The sequence below is a fragment of the Mercenaria mercenaria genome, chromosome 18 (genome assembly GCF_021730395.1).
Source record: "Mercenaria mercenaria strain notata chromosome 18, MADL_Memer_1, whole genome shotgun sequence".
Lineage (NCBI taxonomy): Eukaryota > Metazoa > Mollusca > Bivalvia > Venerida > Veneridae > Mercenaria > Mercenaria mercenaria.
In genome coordinates this window covers 60,843,706-60,862,423 of record NC_069378.1, presented here as the reverse complement: position 1 = coordinate 60,862,423, position 18,718 = coordinate 60,843,706, and the positions used below count along the sequence as shown (strand labels likewise).

General features: G+C 34.0%; 1 protein-coding gene across 1 annotated transcript; it reads right to left on the bottom strand.

Annotated features, from left to right (window-relative positions):
- Window positions 1-2,734: 2,734 nt before the first annotated feature.
- Window positions 2,735-13,642, bottom strand: LOC123538413 (protein transport protein Sec61 subunit beta-like). The gene is made up of 4 exons (XM_045322500.2): window positions 13,537-13,642; window positions 7,447-7,547; window positions 4,184-4,285; window positions 2,735-3,128 (listed from the first exon to the last, which is right to left on the bottom strand). The coding sequence occupies exons 1-4, from the start codon at window positions 13,537-13,539 to the stop codon at window positions 3,041-3,043; spliced, it is 294 nt and encodes a 97-aa protein (XP_045178435.1). The 5' UTR covers window positions 13,540-13,642; the 3' UTR covers window positions 2,735-3,040.
- Window positions 13,643-18,718: the final 5,076 nt, after the last annotated feature.

Sequence of the window (18,718 nt, the reverse complement as noted above, 5' to 3'; positions counted from 1 at the left end):
TAATGCCCACATTAAAAGAGAATTCCTCTTAATGATTAAAAAAATTGGTAACAGATAATTTAACCGTTTTTATCTCATGTAAGTTAAATTTTTAAGGGGAGGGTATGTAATAATGTTGAGAGAACTTGTTACCCAACCCTTTTGCATATACCGTTGTTATGTTTTGTATTTGTGATGTAAATATTATATAAATTGGTGTTTAACAGTTTTATGCGCTATTTCAAATGCATCAAAACGAACATGTGTAACAGTTCCTTGAAAATGGTGAGTTTTTTAAGGGCGTTTGACTGTCCGGAAGATGGACCCCTTTAGGCAGTCATTTTCCGGAATTCAATGTTTAAATCAGTATACTGACACTTGTTTTGTAGAGTAATATATACGCTATCATTACAAAAACTACAAAACATGTCGTTGGTCTACGGATCGCTGGGTCGTGAGTTCGATCCTCGGGCGGGGCGTATGTTCTCCGTGACTATTTGATAAACGACATTGTGTCTGAAATCATTAGTCCTCCACCTCTGATTCAAGTGGGGAAGTTGGCAGTTACTTGCGGAGAACAGGTTTGTACTGATACAGAATCCAGGAACACTGGTTAGGTTAACTGCCCGCCGTTACATGACTGAAATACTGTTGAAAAACGGCGTTAAACCCAAAACAAACAAACAAACAAACAAAACATGTGTCAGGATACTGATATAAACATTGAATTCCGGAAAAGGACTTCCTAAAGGGGTCCATCTTCCGGACAGTCAAACGCCTTTAAAAACTCACCATTTTCAAAGAACTGTTACACAAGTTCGTTTTGATGCATTTGCAATAGCGTGCGTGTGTTGAAATTTCACATAACTAGGTGGAACACAGTTTTCAGCAATTGTTTTATTTCTTTCATTTTCAAAGGGGGACAACTTTTTCAGAATATTTTAAGTACGGGACAGCACATGTAATGGTCAGTTAAAATATTAGTAACGATGTTGTTCGTTTATCAAAAATGTCTGTGTTTTGGTGGTATACTCCTAAACCTTAACAGGTCCCAGAAAAGTCACAAATTAGCTATATAGCTAAATCTAGCTATATATAGCTAGAAGTAGCTATAAAACCAACACTTGCATATGGACACACATCATACTTTGATATTACATACTTAATTTATTTCACGCATGACACAAATTAGAAATATTCTTTCATCTCGAACTTTATATAAATGTTACTAATACAGACCTGGACCTTTAAAAGAATGACCCCCAAAAACGATAGGGGTCATCTACTCTGCATGACCGATCATCCTATGAAGTTTCAACATTCTTGGTCAAGTGGTTCTCAAAGTTATTGATCGGAAATGGTTTTCCATGTTCAGGCCCCTGTGACCTTGACCTTTGATGGTGTGACCCCAAAACATTAGGGGCCATCTACGCTATGAAGTTTAAAGGTTCTAGGTAAGATGGTTCTCCGGTTACTGACCGGAAATGAAGTGTGACGGACGGACGGAAGGACAGGGCAAAGACAATATGTCTCCCCAAGTGGGGTGGGGCACATAACTAACCTTCTACGTGATAACCATTTAATGATTATGAGAAACTCGTGGTAATTGTAAAGGAACTTTTAATACAAACAAAATTATTACTCATTATTCAATTCGGTCACACCATATTAGACATGTTGTGCAGATCATATGAAGCAGATTTGAGCTTATACCAAACTCAAATGAGCTAATGAAAAAATCAGGGGCCAGTATTTAAACTTAAGCTGTCAGTAAGACGGGCAATGCTCGACTATCCAAATTGTTGTCCCTAAAGCAGGAAAATTATTATAAATGCTAGAAAATAGAGTTTCAGTCCATTTCAGTAGATTTGGAGAAAGTAACTTGCATGCAAAAAATTAACCAAGACTTTCCAACTCCAAAAGTGGGCATAATTCGGCCAAAAATACATGTCAGAGTTTTGGGACTTGACCCAGTGAGGTTTGTATTCGACCTAGATACAGAAAATAGTGTTAAAGCTATATGCATTTAAATGATTTCACTGTTAGAGGACACCAATACAGAGTTGTATAATAAAATTAATTATCAACAAGTTATATTGGCCTTATTGATTTCAAGGATTAGTGCCAAAACAAACCAGAGGACAAATTATCAGGGCAATATGAAATCCCTTGGAGTATTTTCTCTATACTGGATAATTTAAACCTATGAACTCAATCATTTTGTAACAAAACTCCCGAGTTTTAGATTTAAGGACTGTAAATGTACATGATGTAGTATTGTTTTAGAATTCATACTTGTTACCTCAAATTCACAAACACACACAAAATAACTCTCTATCAAGCAATCGTTAGAATAAAAGGAAGTCACATTTTTTTAATAAATATTTTTTCATATTTTCTCAATTTTTACAGCATAAAATACACATTTTCACATTTAATAATAAAAATACGAACATTAATTCCCTTATCACCGTATACATACAAGACTTTGACAGAGGAATTGTACCAGTCAATGATAGATGATCCTGAAGAACAATGTATATGACTGAATGAAAAGACACAATGAAAAATACAATGATCTGACACCTTTTCTTGGCTGGCATGTATTCTCCACCTTTTTATAAAATATTTTAAGCAGTCATCTTGTTCTATAAAAGTTTGAAAAAGTTTTCTAGACCTTTTTTTTTATCAAATTACCTAACTACATTTGATTTCCTTTCCTTCATGTTGATAGTTTAATGCGTATTATAGTCACAGTTCATAAGTCTGCCTTAAAAACTAAAAACAAAACAATACTTTGGTCCTGCAGTTATCTCTTAATCTTTCATGGTGCAATTTAAAACTTTGTTCTAACATTCATTCCATTTATTTAAGATTTATTCTGATATAAATTTCATTACTTTTTAATATCTGGTATTTAAATAGGCAACACTGACATTTTTTATGAAATCTTATTTTTATTCTAAAGGTCACTTTTATTGGTTATTAAAGCATCTTTGCACCTGATGATAATATGTCTTTTTTATATCTTAAAACCAATGTCTATTGCAGCTGTCACAATTTATCCTCGAGTGTATTTTCCCCAGATGTGTAACATGAATACTGAGGCGATGAAAATCAGGCTCATGACTAGAACTGGTACTGGCCCTCTGAAATACACAAGAAAATAAGTTTTATTTAAAGACAAAAAAGCATGGAATAATTCAATCAAAAAATGACTTTATAGTCAATAAACAAATAGTTAATACACAATGTTAAGAAACAGATTTTCACAGACTCGAAAGTTTTGATTTTACTCAGATGCATGTTGCATACAAACCATCTATACAGCACAAACTACGGATGTGTGATTTATATGTAAAGCAGTAACATAATTCTGAAATATATTTCTTATTTCAGTTATAAAACAGTTTTCAAAGAAATGACATATTCTATTTCATATGCCATGGGCTTTTCATAAGCCTGCAAAAATTACTTCAGACACTGAGAAGAACTTGGGTTGGCAAACAATTACTCAGGGAAAGCTTTCCTGTTCATTGAAATGATGCAAAAGCTGGGCAATACCAGAGATGATACATGCTTATTGTAATTAAAACACATTAATTTGTTGATTTATGGTATTGCCAGATATAAACTATTGAAACTGGTCTTAAATACTATAATAAAGGTTTTGAACAGACATATGTCAAAAACTTTCGCTTTTTTTGACTCAAAAGGTTTTCAAAGTGAATTCTTCTATAAAATATCCAAGAACAGTGTTTATAGCAAGAAACAAAATCTGGATTAAAATTATCAACAAAACAATACTTTCACATCATATATGAATTATGATAAAACTTATGTCATATTCATAGTTGGCTATACAGCACTGAATTTAACCCTTATCATACTGGACACAATTGATTCTGCCTTTGCGACCAGTGTAGATCATGATCGGCCTGCACATCCATGCAGTCTGATCATGATCTGCACTGTTCCCCTTTCAGTCAGTATCTTTTTGGTATGCACCCCTTTTAACAGTTAATGAATGATGGACCAGTTCATTTTAGAAATTTAGCAGAGTAAAGGTTAATATAGTCTTTCGATATATGTACATGTTGTGTATGCATCAATTGGTAGTCATACGGATCAAACTAAACATATTTGCTCTAATTCTGACAATACAGTTAAATACATAAGAAAACCTATCTGCTTGTAAACTTACACTTTAATGCCGGGAGAATCTTCAGTGTAAAATCTCCACATTCCAGCACTACCGCCTCCAGCTGGTTTGGCCCGCCCTGCGCCCCCTGATGATGGGGTTTTCCTGTAAAATAAAAAAATCTGTATCACACAACAGTCATTTATGAAATCAGGGCTCCAGATAAGATGCGTATTAGCATAAATTACACTTTGAAATAATGCATTATCTGATAATTTTAACCGTATAAAAACGTACATGAAATAACAGAAACGCACGCAATGACTTTTTATTGGCGTAAACAAAATCTGAATCGTCCGGATGCTTTATGTAACAGAGCACAGTTGGCATTAATTCTCCCACATTGAACGTACACACGCATTGAATGGTACTCTATAAACCTAGGTTAAACTATTTTTTACACTCAATGTCTGCATATATCAAATAGTTGGGAATTAATATTGATGGTACAGTAGTGTACTTTAAAGCGGTGTCGATTTAAAATATCAACTTCCAGTGCGGAATAAACAAAAATGTCTCTTTCTAAGAATGTATAAGTGAACAAACACTCTACGCATTCTTTAAACCAACAAAACTGATCCCCAAAACAAAGCTAAAGGTATAGTGAATATTCTATTTTATTCAGTAGTGAGTGTGACGCCAAAGCAAGCCAAGGGAAAAAAAAGAAGCAAAAACTTAAATGATGAATTGAAACTAAACTGCAAACAAATGCATGGGTGTTACACCCAATAAATATGTTATAAACTGATTTCTGGTTTTTTCACATTTATAAATTTTCTGGAGTAAAATTACTTCTAGTCAATTTCAGATTTTACCATTTTACTCATTCACAAAAAATATGTTGAGTAAATACTCATTGGCCAAAAAAATTATCTGGAGCCCTGTGAAATAAAGTTTTCCTTTTAATTAACCAGAACTCTGTAATCTTGCACAACCATCAGTTTTATAACAAAACAATCACACACTACAGTATATTATGCTATGTACAGTGGTATGAGAAAAGAAATCTTGAAAACCATGAGCATACAGTTGGGGAGCTACAGCCTACTGGTACCATTTTTCATATCTATGTGATGACACAATAGACAGGCTAGTTTACTAAATAAAGAAAAACTCAATTACTAAAGCAGATATACGTTCTTCAAAATTGCGCTTAAATCTGAAGTTAAGTTTTTTTTAAACATCATGTTATAATTCTTATTTACTTTAAACCTTCTCTTTAACCCTTACCCTGCTAAATTTCTGTAATGAACTTGTCCATCTTTGAATTTGGACAGTACCATTAACTATTACAAGAGGACCATGATGGTCCTGAATCGCTCACCTATCCCCACATGACCCAGTGTTGAACCGAGTATGACGTCATTATTTCTATTATTTGACATAGTGACCTAGTTTTTGAGCACATGTAACCTAGATATCATCAAGATAAAAAATTCTGACCAATTTTCATGAAGATCCACTGAAAAATATGGCCTCTAGAGAGGTCACAAGGTTTTTCTATTATTTGACCTAATGGCCTAGTTTTTGAAGGCATGTGACCCACTTTTAAATTTGACCTAGATATCATCAAGGTGAACATTCTCACCAATTTTCATGAAGATCTCGTGAAAAATATGGCCTCTAGAGAGGTCACAAGGTTTTTCTATTTTTCCACCTACTGACCTAGTTTTTGACCGCACATGACCCAGTTACAAACCTGACCTAGATATCAACAAGCTGAACATTCTCACCAATTTTCATGAAGATCCGTTAAGAAATATGGCCTCTAGAGAGGTCACAAGGTTTTTTCTATTTTTAGACCTACTGACCATGTTTTTAACCCCACGTGACCCAGTTTCGAACTTGACTTAGATATCATCAAGGTGAACATTCTGACCAATAATCATGAAGATCTCATGAAAAATATGGCCTCTAGAGAGGTCACAAGGTTTTTCTATTTTTAGATCTACTGACCTAGTTTTTAACCCCACGTGACCCAGTTTCGAACTTGACCTAGATATCTTCAAGGTAAACATTCTGACCAATTTTCATGAAGATCCATTGAGAAATATCGCCTCTAGAGAGGTCACAAGGTTTTCCTATTTTTAGATCTACTGACCTAGTTTTTGACCGCACGTGACCCAGTTTCGAACTTAACCTAGATATCATCAAGGTGAACATTCTGACCAATTTTCATGAAGATCCATTGAGAAATATGGCCTCTAGAGAGGTCACAAGGTTTTTCTATTTTTAGATCTACTGACCTAGTTTTTGACCCCACATGACCCAGTTTCGAACTTGATTTAGATATCATCAAGGTGAACATTCTGACCAATATTCATGAAGATCTCATGAAAAATATGGCCTCTAGAGAGGTCACAAGATTTTTCTATTTTTAGATCTACTGACCAGTTTTTAACCCCACGTGACCCAGTTTCGAACTTGACCTAGATATCATCAAGGTGAACATTCTGACCAATTTTAATGAAGATCCATTGAGAAATATGGCCTCTAGAGAGGTCACAAGGTTTTTCTATTTTTAGACCTACTGACCTAGTTTTTGAACCCACGTGACCCAGTTTCGAACTTGACCTAGATATCATCAAGGTGAACATTCTGACCAATTTTCATGAAGATCTTATGAAATATATGGCCTCTAGAGAGATCACAAGGTTTTTCTGTTTTTCAGACCTACTGACCTAGTTTTTGATGGCACGTGACCCAGTTTCGAACTTGACCGAGATATCATCAAGATGAACATTCTGACCAACTTTCATAAAGATCCCATGAAAAATGTGACCTCTAGAGTGGTCACAAGCAAAAGTTTACGGACGCACGACGGACACCGCGCGATCACAAAAGCTCACCTTGTCACTTTGTGACAGGTGAGCTAAAAAGGGGTGCATACCTTAAAGATACTGTTAAAAGGGTTGCATACCTTAAAGATACTCGCTGAATGGCAAACAGTCCAGATCATGATCAGACTGCATGGATGTGCAGGCTGATCTTGACCTGCACTGGTAGCAAAGGCAGAATCACTTATGTCCAGCATGATAATGGTTAATATACTAAGAGTGATGGGAATGGCTGTTGAAAGAACTCATAACCTGACCCCTTTGTAAAACTATATGTTCTATTTCATGTGCCTTTGTTTTACAGCAAAGAACATGAGGAACTAAACATTTTGACTTGTCAATGAAATTTCAAAAAAATAAATTTATCGCATGTTTAAGAAATGTAAATATTCTGATAAAAATCAGATTTCTTATAGATAAAACACTCACCTCTGTCTGACAGTTGAGCCTCCTCCAGATCTAGGTGAGACTGTTTTTGATGATGATGGGGATCTGCCCCCTCCCACTGATGTTGAGCTTGCTGGTGCTGGCTGTAACAAGAACATTACAGTGTTATTAATAGTATTCCTTCACTTTCAGTGTATATACAAATGTACACAGATTTTCAACTTGAAGTTTGAAATCATTCAGTCTAAGAATAAACAGTAGGATATCAATGCCTCTTTAGACATTTTGTAAATATATGTACAATCCAAAAATTATAGAAGACTGTGTACATGAAATCTATTGAAATAAAAATTTAACTCAAAACCTCAGTATAAAATCACAACTGACTGCATGCATAAATGATAGTGATTTTGATTTTCAGCCAGAAGGGATTAACAAATTTTTCGAAACCATTATTCAAAGCTGGGTGTTCCTCCAGGATACCTATTTCCAGTAACAACAATGTAATAGCCACATTAAATACCGAGTTACATTGTATACACTGCAGGAACATTTTGGTATGCATGCAGCAGGAGAGAGTTTATGATTTAGTATAAATACAAATTTATTTCTTTTCTTGCTTCACTTTAGGTTCAGCAACAACCTACATCAGTTGTTACAAAATAAAGCATACAGACTGTTGCTGAATTTATTTCTAAAGAAGAAAAGAAATAAATACAATTTAGCAGTTTTGGTTGAGTACTGTACATCTTCATCCTTTCAGCATGTTCATACTGGATGGATCCCATGTATTGTAGTCTATTCTAAATAATGAGACCTCGGGTAGACCGATTTTACATTTTGATATTTTATGTTGTCTACCTAGAGGTCTCAACCAGAAACAATCAAAACTGTGGTGGAAACTGTGGTCGACTGAAATTACGATTTTTCAGTAGTCTCGATTTTTTTAGCCCTAACAGCTTACCTGTTGTTTTAAATCAAAAATAGTAAATAAAAAACATAAGAAAAGGACATATTTATCAAGAATTTCTGTTGTAAAAACCTCTAACGTTTCAATCTTCTTCATGTAATGGCGGTCGGAGGCGTGATCAATGAAAACGCTTCGTGTAGTTATGTGTTTACCTGTATCGGCCATTTTCCAATTATGTAGCACACGCGATTTAAACCTCTGATTTTTTTTAACTGCCATAGTTTGAAAGTATTTTAAGGAATCTAGATAATATATACATCATTGGAAAGGAAAAATTACAGGCTTTCTATGTATGTATTTCTTTTTTTGGTCGCTTTATTATAACATAATTCCCGCCCAACGGATTCCGTTGGGTGTTATTTACGTAAAGAAGGGGACAGTGCTATCACATTCGTTTCCTTTTCTGGTTTGTACTCGGAGGCGGATATAGACAAGTCAAAAAATATATTAACGATATTCAACTCTCGAGTACAATTATTTGGACTACCATGTATTGGTGAGGAACACCAAATTCTGCAGGCAGGGGGCTCTCTGCGACACCATAAAAAATGTCAGTGGAAAGGCCTGGTAAATACCGGATATCTAATTAAGCTTATAGACGAAATTTGTTTTCGTTATGACTGTGAAAATGGAGATGAAAACAAGTCACTTCGGACGAAAAAGACCGAAAAAAAGTACAACTACACGGTCTAGGTGAAAGAACCTAAAACTTCTGAGTCCAGCCAAAGGCCCAAAGAATCATCAAGTACTTCGGCTCATACTTCTGAAACTAAAAAGTGATCCTGGCCTGTGGAACCTCGAACCGTGAAATAGTGGGCAACGAGCTGAACATTAATCTTTGCTATGAAACAGATTTCTTACAGCCAATCTGTAAATTTATGGCTTGTATATTCACAAAACTTAACATCGATATCCTTCTCCAACAGGGTCCTGCAATATACCACTAAGGACCACTAAGGAGGCATTAAGGACCTCTAAGTGAGCACTAAGGGCCACTAAGGGGTGATTTAGGGTACAATAAGGACCCTTAAGAAAAATCTAAGAAATAAATGTTAAAATGAAAAAGATATGAGTAAATTATTTCAGGCAGTTTTCCTAGCAAAGACTGCTAAGGAGGCACTAAGGACTATTAAAGATACACAATGGACAAATTAGGGGCAATTATGATAATAATTGTTGAAAGCAGTGCCAATAGATTGTATTACTTTAATTTTCAAGTTTAAATTTAATTATAAGATGGCATGGCTACGCCCTCGTGATATAATTCCTTCGCATCTGAACTCCAAGCAATGATTTATTAACTTCCAAGACATTAGAGTCACTGGACCTATGCTCGCCCAGGCACATGCTCGCCCACTTTTTATTTTGATGCCAGATTTTGTAATAAAGATGCAAACTTTTATCACGTGTTGTTTATTTTTTGTACCCATTGTGTCCCACTTTCTGTCCTCACTTTTGAAGAGTTTCCGGTTCCGGTCAAGGTCGATAGCAGACGAAAATAAAAGTGAAAGTGAAACCAAAAGTGAAAGTGGCCAAAAAGAAACATGACTTAAAATAAATATTTTCAAAAACACTGGTTAAAAGCTGTTGCAAAACTAGAGGTTACACATAGTATGAACTTTTTATGCTGTTTATTTTCAAACTATCAGACCAAATAATGATTTTATATCAGCAAATATTCGTCGACTCCGGGCTGTCAAATTGTTTTCGAAATGCTGCTTCCAGGGCAAAAACAATTACAGACAATTTTACCGTCATCTTTCACATCTAGTTTATTTAAATGTAATTAAAAATATGTATTGATGCAATTTTGTGATTCGTCTGCATCCTACCTATAAATTCTAGGCAAGAATGCTGCATCATTAGTTTTTACAGTAAATACGTTTTGATAACTTCTATTGTATAACAATCATGCTTTTTGTGGAAGTGAATATGTTTTTGAGAATACTGATAGATTAGACTAAATGTTTATCATGTCATTTAATACATAAATGGTTTTCTTTTAAAAATATACCACTGGGCGAGCATGGGTCCTGTCGAATCTTGGACGTTTCGACCCCAAGACATTTCGACCCCAAGACATTTCAACCCCAAAATTTAATTTTCTTGGACAATTCGACCCCAAAGACATTTCGACCCCAAGACATTTCGACCCCTCAGAAATAGTTGTATGTTTTAATTTTATATTTCTTCCATTTTACATATTTTAGAAAATATGAATATATAGATCTATATAAATATTCTATTTTTAAATACATGTCAGTAAATAAACCGCGCTGGTCGGAAAGGATCGGCCGTATATTTATTATTGGAACTAATTGAGTTATTTCTTCATGTTATTTTGATAATCTAAGAAGAAAATATATTATGAAAAAACAGTTTTTAAAAGAATTATATCATGTTTATATATGAATATAAAAACGTTTACTGCATTTATTGCCAAAGCACGAATAATGTCCTTTGATTAGTCCTGATAGAGTTTGATTGGATTATCACACCTATTGATTATATCAATTAATCAGTATATTTGTAAGCACACACAAATGACATGTGACAAGCAATGTCTAACAAGGTAAGTGCAGTTAAATATGATAAGCTTTTATTTAATTCAAAAGCTAACAAAATTATGGTGATTGTGGTTCATCCACGTTTGCGCAAATTTCCCGTGCGCTCAACAAATTTTCAACTTCGTATAAAAACGTTTTGTGCATTTCATTTTCCTTTTGTAAATTAATTATTTATTTGAGATATGATTGAATTCTATCATAAACCCTAAAAATACGATTTATTAAAGAAATACCTGTGTACATTAGAATATTTTAGGACATGGAAATTCCGAATGTACAAATTTCCAGTGCGCACGCCGATTTTCAATCATGTACAAGACGTAACGCGCAAAAGTATTTTAATTTCCTTTTGAAAAATAATAATTTATGATCTATATGTTTGAATTCAGTCATAAATCACTTCAAAAATACCATTTGTTGAAGAAATACGGGTGTATTTCAGTTATGGCAATTTCCCGCGTGGTCGCCGAATTTCAATCTCTTATAAAATCGTTTTGCTTAAAGAATTTTATTTATCCTTCTGAAACTTATTATTTATATTATACACGAATGATTTCTGCAATAAACCCTACAAAAATACCATTTATTAATAAAAAAAAGGGTGTATTTCGGTAATGGAAATTTCCCGCGCGGTCGCCGAATTTCAGTCTCGTATAAAGTCATTTTGCGTGAACGCATTCTTATTTCCATTCGTATTTTATTCATTTATGATATATATGATTGAATTATTTAAAAAAAACTTCAAAAATACCTTTAACTTACAAAATACAGGTGTATCCCGGTTATGGAAAATGTATTCCGGCGTATCCCGGTTTTTAGGTGGATTCCGGTTTAATGTGTGACCGAAATCGCTTGAAGTTGCTTAAATCATACTTTTAAAATCATACATTAAATCACGTGTATTTGCTAAAATATTTAATATAGAAAAAAGTAATACGGCTGTCACATTTTCTTTACAGATATGAAATATCATAATAATTTTTTCCCCATTTTTAACAGAACAGTACTCACATATTCTTACATTTTGCAGAAACGGGGATTTCGTGTTTGATATTTTACAACTGGAAGGAATGTCGTACATAGAAAAGAAAAGAGCAGTTTGTAAAACACGAAAATCATATTCTGTAAAGCAAATACTTTATGTGTGCGTCAAAATCGCGTACGAAAATAACATTAAATGCGAAAATAAGCAATATGTTATTTAATTTCCTATTGTTTTCTTTACATTTTCGCCCAAATTAAAGATAATGTTGACACATGTTTATAAATATCCGATGTCACCACAATCGCTTGTTAATTGCAATGCGCACTGCAGATAAATGCACACCGTCTGTATATCAACAAACAATTAATCAAGGTGTGATAATCCAATCAAAAGATTACGTGTTTCTGATTATGATTTTAAATATCAATATAATGAAGATGATGACATCTTAAACTTCTTTGAGTTACATTATAATTATTTATATTTGGTTGAATCCCATAGAAATGAGATGCATATATCTTTCGAAAAAAAAGTCAAATAAAAATAAATAAATAAAGAGGTATTAAAGATGTGACTTTATTAAAGTTATTTTCATAATTAAAATCGGCGAAATCGGCCCATGATTTTAAAATCTTTTCTTTTCTTTTTTTTAATATAGCCGTGTACTAAAATAGTCTTTAAGATGATTTGAACATATAAATAAACACCAAGTATGAAAATATGTTATATGAAGGTTATTTTAAGATAGATAATCAGAACGATTTGTTCATAAATTATTTACGTAATAAACGCGGTTGATACATAAATCCCGTTATTTTAATAATTTATAAATGATGATTATTTCGGTATTGTTCGGTATTTTTGAGATAAAAATCACTCATTTTTTCATATGAAGGCATGTACTAATATAGACTTTAAGAAATTAAAAAAAAAGAATTTTAGAAAATAAAGAAATTTAGACAAATATATCTATGGCTCATTTTTGTAAAAAAAATCTTATTTTCGCGAAAATAACCGTATTTTAACATTTTGAATTAAATTGGTAATTAAGCGTAATTACATTTTGAAATTGCTCAATTATCTATAGATTAAAGCTTAATTATAATAATGACGGCATTCTTAGATGTTTTCAGGCATATCATTGAATGGGGTCGAAATGTCCAAGGAGTTGGGGTTGAAATGTCTTGGGGTCGAATTGTCTCTTGGGGTTGAAATGTCTTGGGGTCGAAATGTCTTGCTAGCGTCCTGTCCACCTGGAAAAACGAAGAAAACAGTATAGTGGTGTTATGCCCGATTTTCAAAGTCCCGGATGTAAGTGTTTACTATAAATTGGGTCATCTTAATGGGGCAATGCCTGGGTAGAACTAACGAGGCAAAGAAGTTTATATATAGTATTACAATAAAAATATTGCAATTTTAATGCCTTTTCTGGGCGAGGACTGGTCCAGTCAGTCTATGTTTATTCTCAAATTTTCATAATAACATCGTCGTTTATAACTTTAAAGTAGAAAATCTTCATTCAAAACATGCAGAAAAAGGCATTGTTCTTAAATTATCAATATCCATTAAAATACAAACATTTAAACATATAAAAATCACAAATATTTTACCATTTTCTGGTTTTCTCTCTGCCGGTGTCTTCGACGTGTCAACTCTGAAGGAAGTGACGTTACCGGTCACACTGACGTTATACCTATTTTCCGTTCCGTACCGTACCTTCAATATTTCGTGAATGCGGTTAAACACTACTAAAACAAACAGTTCATATTTGGGTCTACATTTTCATTTAGCCGTAGGCCCATAGTCTTTGAGATAACTACACATCTGATAGTTATTCAACAGTAGTGACCCAGATATTAGAGAGTTTGAGATTTCAACCTTCGCCTTCCCCTTCAACGTCTCTCATATATATTTGGGGCTAAACGTCACCGATATGCGTGTACTCTATTTATATCAGACGTTGCTACTAAAGTTTTCCATGTAATTTCAAGTAAGCCTAAGACTTCGTTTTATTACTATGTGAAATAAAAAGCTTAGTTTCAGGATTTCTGCTTATTAAGTTATTCGATTATCCATATGTATAACTGGACTAAATTTGATGCGAAACACTATCAATAAGTATAAGAATATTGAAGTTTTGTTTGGCTAATGATTTTAACTAAATACATTGAATTGAACCTGGAAGTATGAAGTTATCAACTAATTTTGAGAAACTTTGAGATTTTGTTCAAACTTTAACTTCTACGGTATATTTGTGTCCTCAGGCGGTATTGATTATACCAGATGGGCCTTTTTGTCGTAAGAAGTGAAGTTTTGAACGTCCGAAGATGTGGTATCACGAAAGTCAAAACTTCAGTCTTTGTACATCTACTCTGTCCACATACACGGCATCAAAGACTGAAATCTGGATGGAGGCACATGGCATGTCATTTTACTTGAAAATGAATGATAACGCGCGATTATCATTTGGTGGAACATTTTATTTAAACTTCCAAATAGAATCAATCCGTTTCTGCCAGACACTTAAGAAGACAATTGCGTTTTAATTATAAACATAAAATGGTACTAGTAAGACGGATGTTTTTTTTAAGTATCAGACAATTTTAGATCTATGATATCATGATGCGAGAGGTTTCCTGTTAGCCGTATGGGATAGCTCCTTTCTTTACATGCACGGACCCAGAACATGATAGAGGGGCATTTGGGTCAATCCCCCTTTGATTCTTATGTTTTACAAAGAAAATCGGTCTTGAAACTCGGTGTGACTACCCGCCCCCCACCCCCACCCCCGCACCCCTGAATGGGTGACCCCCCTCTTAAAGTTGGTCTCTCTCTAACCAAACTTTCTTGATCTGCACATGCTTTACTTATGAAATAGTATATTCAAACAAATACGTGTATATGACCACCTGTTATTTTGTGCGACAATTTTCATCTCCACCTGACAGTTCTTGACTGTTTCGCTAGACAAATGGTGACTTGGCACGATTATATTGTGCTGTCTGAGACTTTGGCATTATACAGAGTTAAACGGAGTGTCGTGATGCCAAAACGTATGATATCACGAGAGTATCTTACATTTGTTTCAAATCGCTTGTTAAATGTATTCATAAATTGTGTATATTGGCTCATGTAGGGGTAAGAGTGAGGTTGGGTGCGCACCATAAACCGGTTTAAGCTCCCCAGTGGTGTTTTTGCCACTGACCGTTCCAAGGCGGTGCCCAACTGTGTTCCTTTGTTTGTTCAATTTGTCCTAATATGTTGGCTTTGTGTTTATGCGCGTGTATGTGTATGTGTGTGTGTGTGTGTTTGTGATGTACGCGTCTGCGTCCTTTGTTTGTTCGTTTTGTCCTAATGTGTTGGTTTTGTGTTTGTGCACGTGTATGTGTATGTGTGTGTGTGTTTGTGGTGTACGCGTCTGCGTGCTGTGGGTTTCGTTTTGGGGAGGCTGCGGTTTTGGTACGTTGCATTCCCTGTTTGATATTTGTCTTTGTTTTTTTATCAACATATCTTTTAAAAGGTTAGATTTTCAACAGGAACAGTCTACAAGTAAAACGCGTCTTTTAAGGAATTCGATGTACAAAGTACCAATTCAAAGTAAAAAAAAAAACTTTAAGAAAAACTATGAAATACTAGTCATCAACCTGTTGTGTTTGCTTTATCTCATATATTTAACTTCAAAGTATATCGAAAAATGCATTTGTTGTAGTTGATGTCTCATGTTTTTGTTTAAAAAATATTAACTGTAACATCTTTCAAGAACACCATCAACAATAGAATACGTTGGTATGATTATCATTTTTATTTCCTCTCATGTATGATTTACAATCATGCATTGTATACTGACATCATTTTATATAAAATGTTTTTGTTTTTTTGTTTTATTTTGTAATCGCACTAATATCCATGCGATGATTATGTTAATTGAAATGTTTTTTTTTAATTTTCATTTCTAAAACCTCTTGTAAAAGTCCTGCACTTTCGGACAATTGATATCAAAATGCACGAGAAAAACGATCATAATTACAGATAAATTGAATGGGCGGATTAAAAGAAGTAAGGTTCATTCTAAAGTTTGAAATCTCAAGGAATTTTAATCGAACTTCAACTTCATACGTTAACTTCGCAAGAGACGTTGAAGGGGAAGGCGAAGGTTGAAATCTCAAACTCTCTATTGTTGCAGTTCTAAACGCATCGGTCGAGAGGGCTAAGACGCTTTCCTATGGAGGTGAAGACCCCTGGTTCAAATCCTGGCTACTCTCATTGTGGTGTGTGCTTGGGCAAGGCACTTTACCACCGTTACCTCAGTCGCCCCAGCTGTAAATGGGTACCAGCAAGTCGCTGGGGGTAAGGTATAATTGGTTTTAACTGTTCTTAAAATAGGGTCGCTCAAAAGCTCTACAGAGCTTATGTTAATTGTTTCACAAAGCGACGGTAAATAGAATTTATATTTCCATTTAAATTTACGCTTCCATGTGGTGGGCAGTCATTTTGGTCATTTTGTCCCCAACGACAATTTCAATTCGGCCATTTCATTCCCCCTATTAAGCCCCATTATCTTTTACTTTTCTTTCGTCAAATTAGGAAAAATATGATTAAGGTATTAGATGCCTAATAAGATGCCTAATAGTAATGTTTACAAAATGATATTTGCTTGGTATGTTCTTAAAGCAGACCGTGTTTCGCACTGTTTTGCAATTTTTAAACAACTTTTACCATGCCGCTTTTTATAAATTTTGTATAACTTATGGTATACCCTCAAGCTCAAGTAGAGACAAATTTCAAAGTGATGGCCACTATCCAAAACGTTTGCAGAGAACTCATATTACTATTCATTTTAATAAAAGAAACATCAAACTATAGGTAAACAATTATAAAACACAAAATAAACATGTCAATATCATTTTTTCTAGGGTGCCTCAAGTAAACGGATTTAATGAGACAGAATTCTAACTTCAACATTGAAAAATACTAAGGTCGAATCCTGTGTTTCTATTTTGAATTTTGCTTACATCATTCAAAAGTAACCTTGGGGCAGACGTGAAACCTACCTATATTTCTTCCACGATATCTAATCTAAAAAGTGAAAGCAAAATAGAGAACTTTCACCCCATGTAACTCAATATTTTTAAAGATGTGTAACTCTACCCCTTCTGTTTAAAAGGAAATTCACTTTTAACAGCAAGAAACCGCTTATCAATTATTTTTTTTTCATTTTTGTACAATAAATCAATTATAAGTCTTGACAGAAGTAAAAACTTTCTAGAAAGAAGGGGAAAAATGTCCCAGTAAGGCTTGAACCTACGCCCCCTTGAGAATTGCAGTAAAAGTAGATTTATGGTAGGAATTGAATACTCTTCAAAACGGAGGTACTCTATTACGCTTCTAATACCTTAATATAATCAAAGCATTGTAAATACTGGAGGACGGATTGTCTTGAAATGTATTGATTCTGTCAGGTCCGAGATCAGCAATGTCCCTTTTCTGTTGGGACTGTTAAACTAGTAAATGTCTTTTTCGGTTGTTTTTTTTTTTACAACAGTGTAACCATTTCCTTGCCAATCTATGTTCATTGTGAATTTAATGACTAAATATGAACAATGCAGACTATCACTCTCAGACTGCACAGATGTGCATGTAGACACATACACACAATTACAAAACAATCATACATTTTGAGCAAATATACATCAAACTATAATAACATAGGGGACAGAACTGGAACACATTCTTTAAGGTCACTAATTATAGATGGGACGATCAGACTTTTAAGGAATACATATATATATACAGGGTTTCAGAAATAAACTTAAATGTCCGGGCTACCAGATTAAAATTTTGGGCTACCAATAAATTTGCAGATTTCTGAAACCCTGATATAAGATTTACCGTGTTGCAAATTAAAATAGACTGTAATAGCCATAATAATTGAGCATGAAATATTTTGATTTTGCTCTAGAATAGTTATAACTTTTACAGAATTACAGAGAGCTAAGTAATATTGTATTCGGCAATATAATAGATTCCTTTCTCAATAAATTTCCAAGTATCATAAATCAAAAGAAAAGTCTTTTACTTCTTTTGATTATCAAAAGCATCTATCAAAGTTCTAATATTCTATTTCACTTCTTTGTGGTGATTAAAAATAACAAATATTCGAGCTTTTACTTCCCATAAATTCTGATTTTTTTAGTATAGCTTATTTATTTGTGAATTCCATTGATGTAAAATCTTCAATGAAAAATCCGTCATCGAGCGATAAGAACACTGTCTCATTTATAAAGCGTGCTTAGTTTATTGGTCAGCGGGCACATTGTCTGCTCGAGTTTATACTGCATTCAATTCACGCGCACAGTGAAGCATGGTAATTTCAGTTGTTCTATGTGCTTCTATTTGAGAACTATTTTCTTTCGAAGGAGTGTGAAATCTATGGTTGTTATCAAAAAATCGATTAAGGAAGCCGAAATTCGTATGTATTGTTATGGTTGTTTTGGGGAGGCTGCGATTTTGGTACGTGGCATTCCCTGTTTGATATTTGTCCTTTTTTTTTTCACTGGACGGAATTGTCTTCGACATTCTGTCCAATTATGATTTTGTAAAATATTAAAGAACTAAACCTCGCGTAATAGTCCACCTTTTGATTAGTATATATATATATATATATATATATATATATATATATATATAGGCAGAAACAATTTACATGTTTTAAATAATGAATCTGCAAAAAGGTCCTTCGAAAGCAAAGAATGCAACATAGAAGAATAATAGCAGACTCGGTTTGATTGAGTC

What these genes read in the sequence shown, in the direction of transcription:
- LOC123538413 (XM_045322500.2), bottom strand. An exon ending in GGCTCAACTGTCAGACAGAG is followed by an intron (nt 4,286 to 7,446) that starts GTGAGTGTTTTA and finishes TTTATTTTACAG; the next exon opens with GAAAACCCCATCATCAGGGG. An exon ending in GATTCTCCCGGCATTAAAGT is followed by an intron (nt 3,129 to 4,183) that starts GTAAGTTTACAA and finishes TGTGTATTTCAG; the next exon opens with AGGGCCAGTACCAGTTCTAG.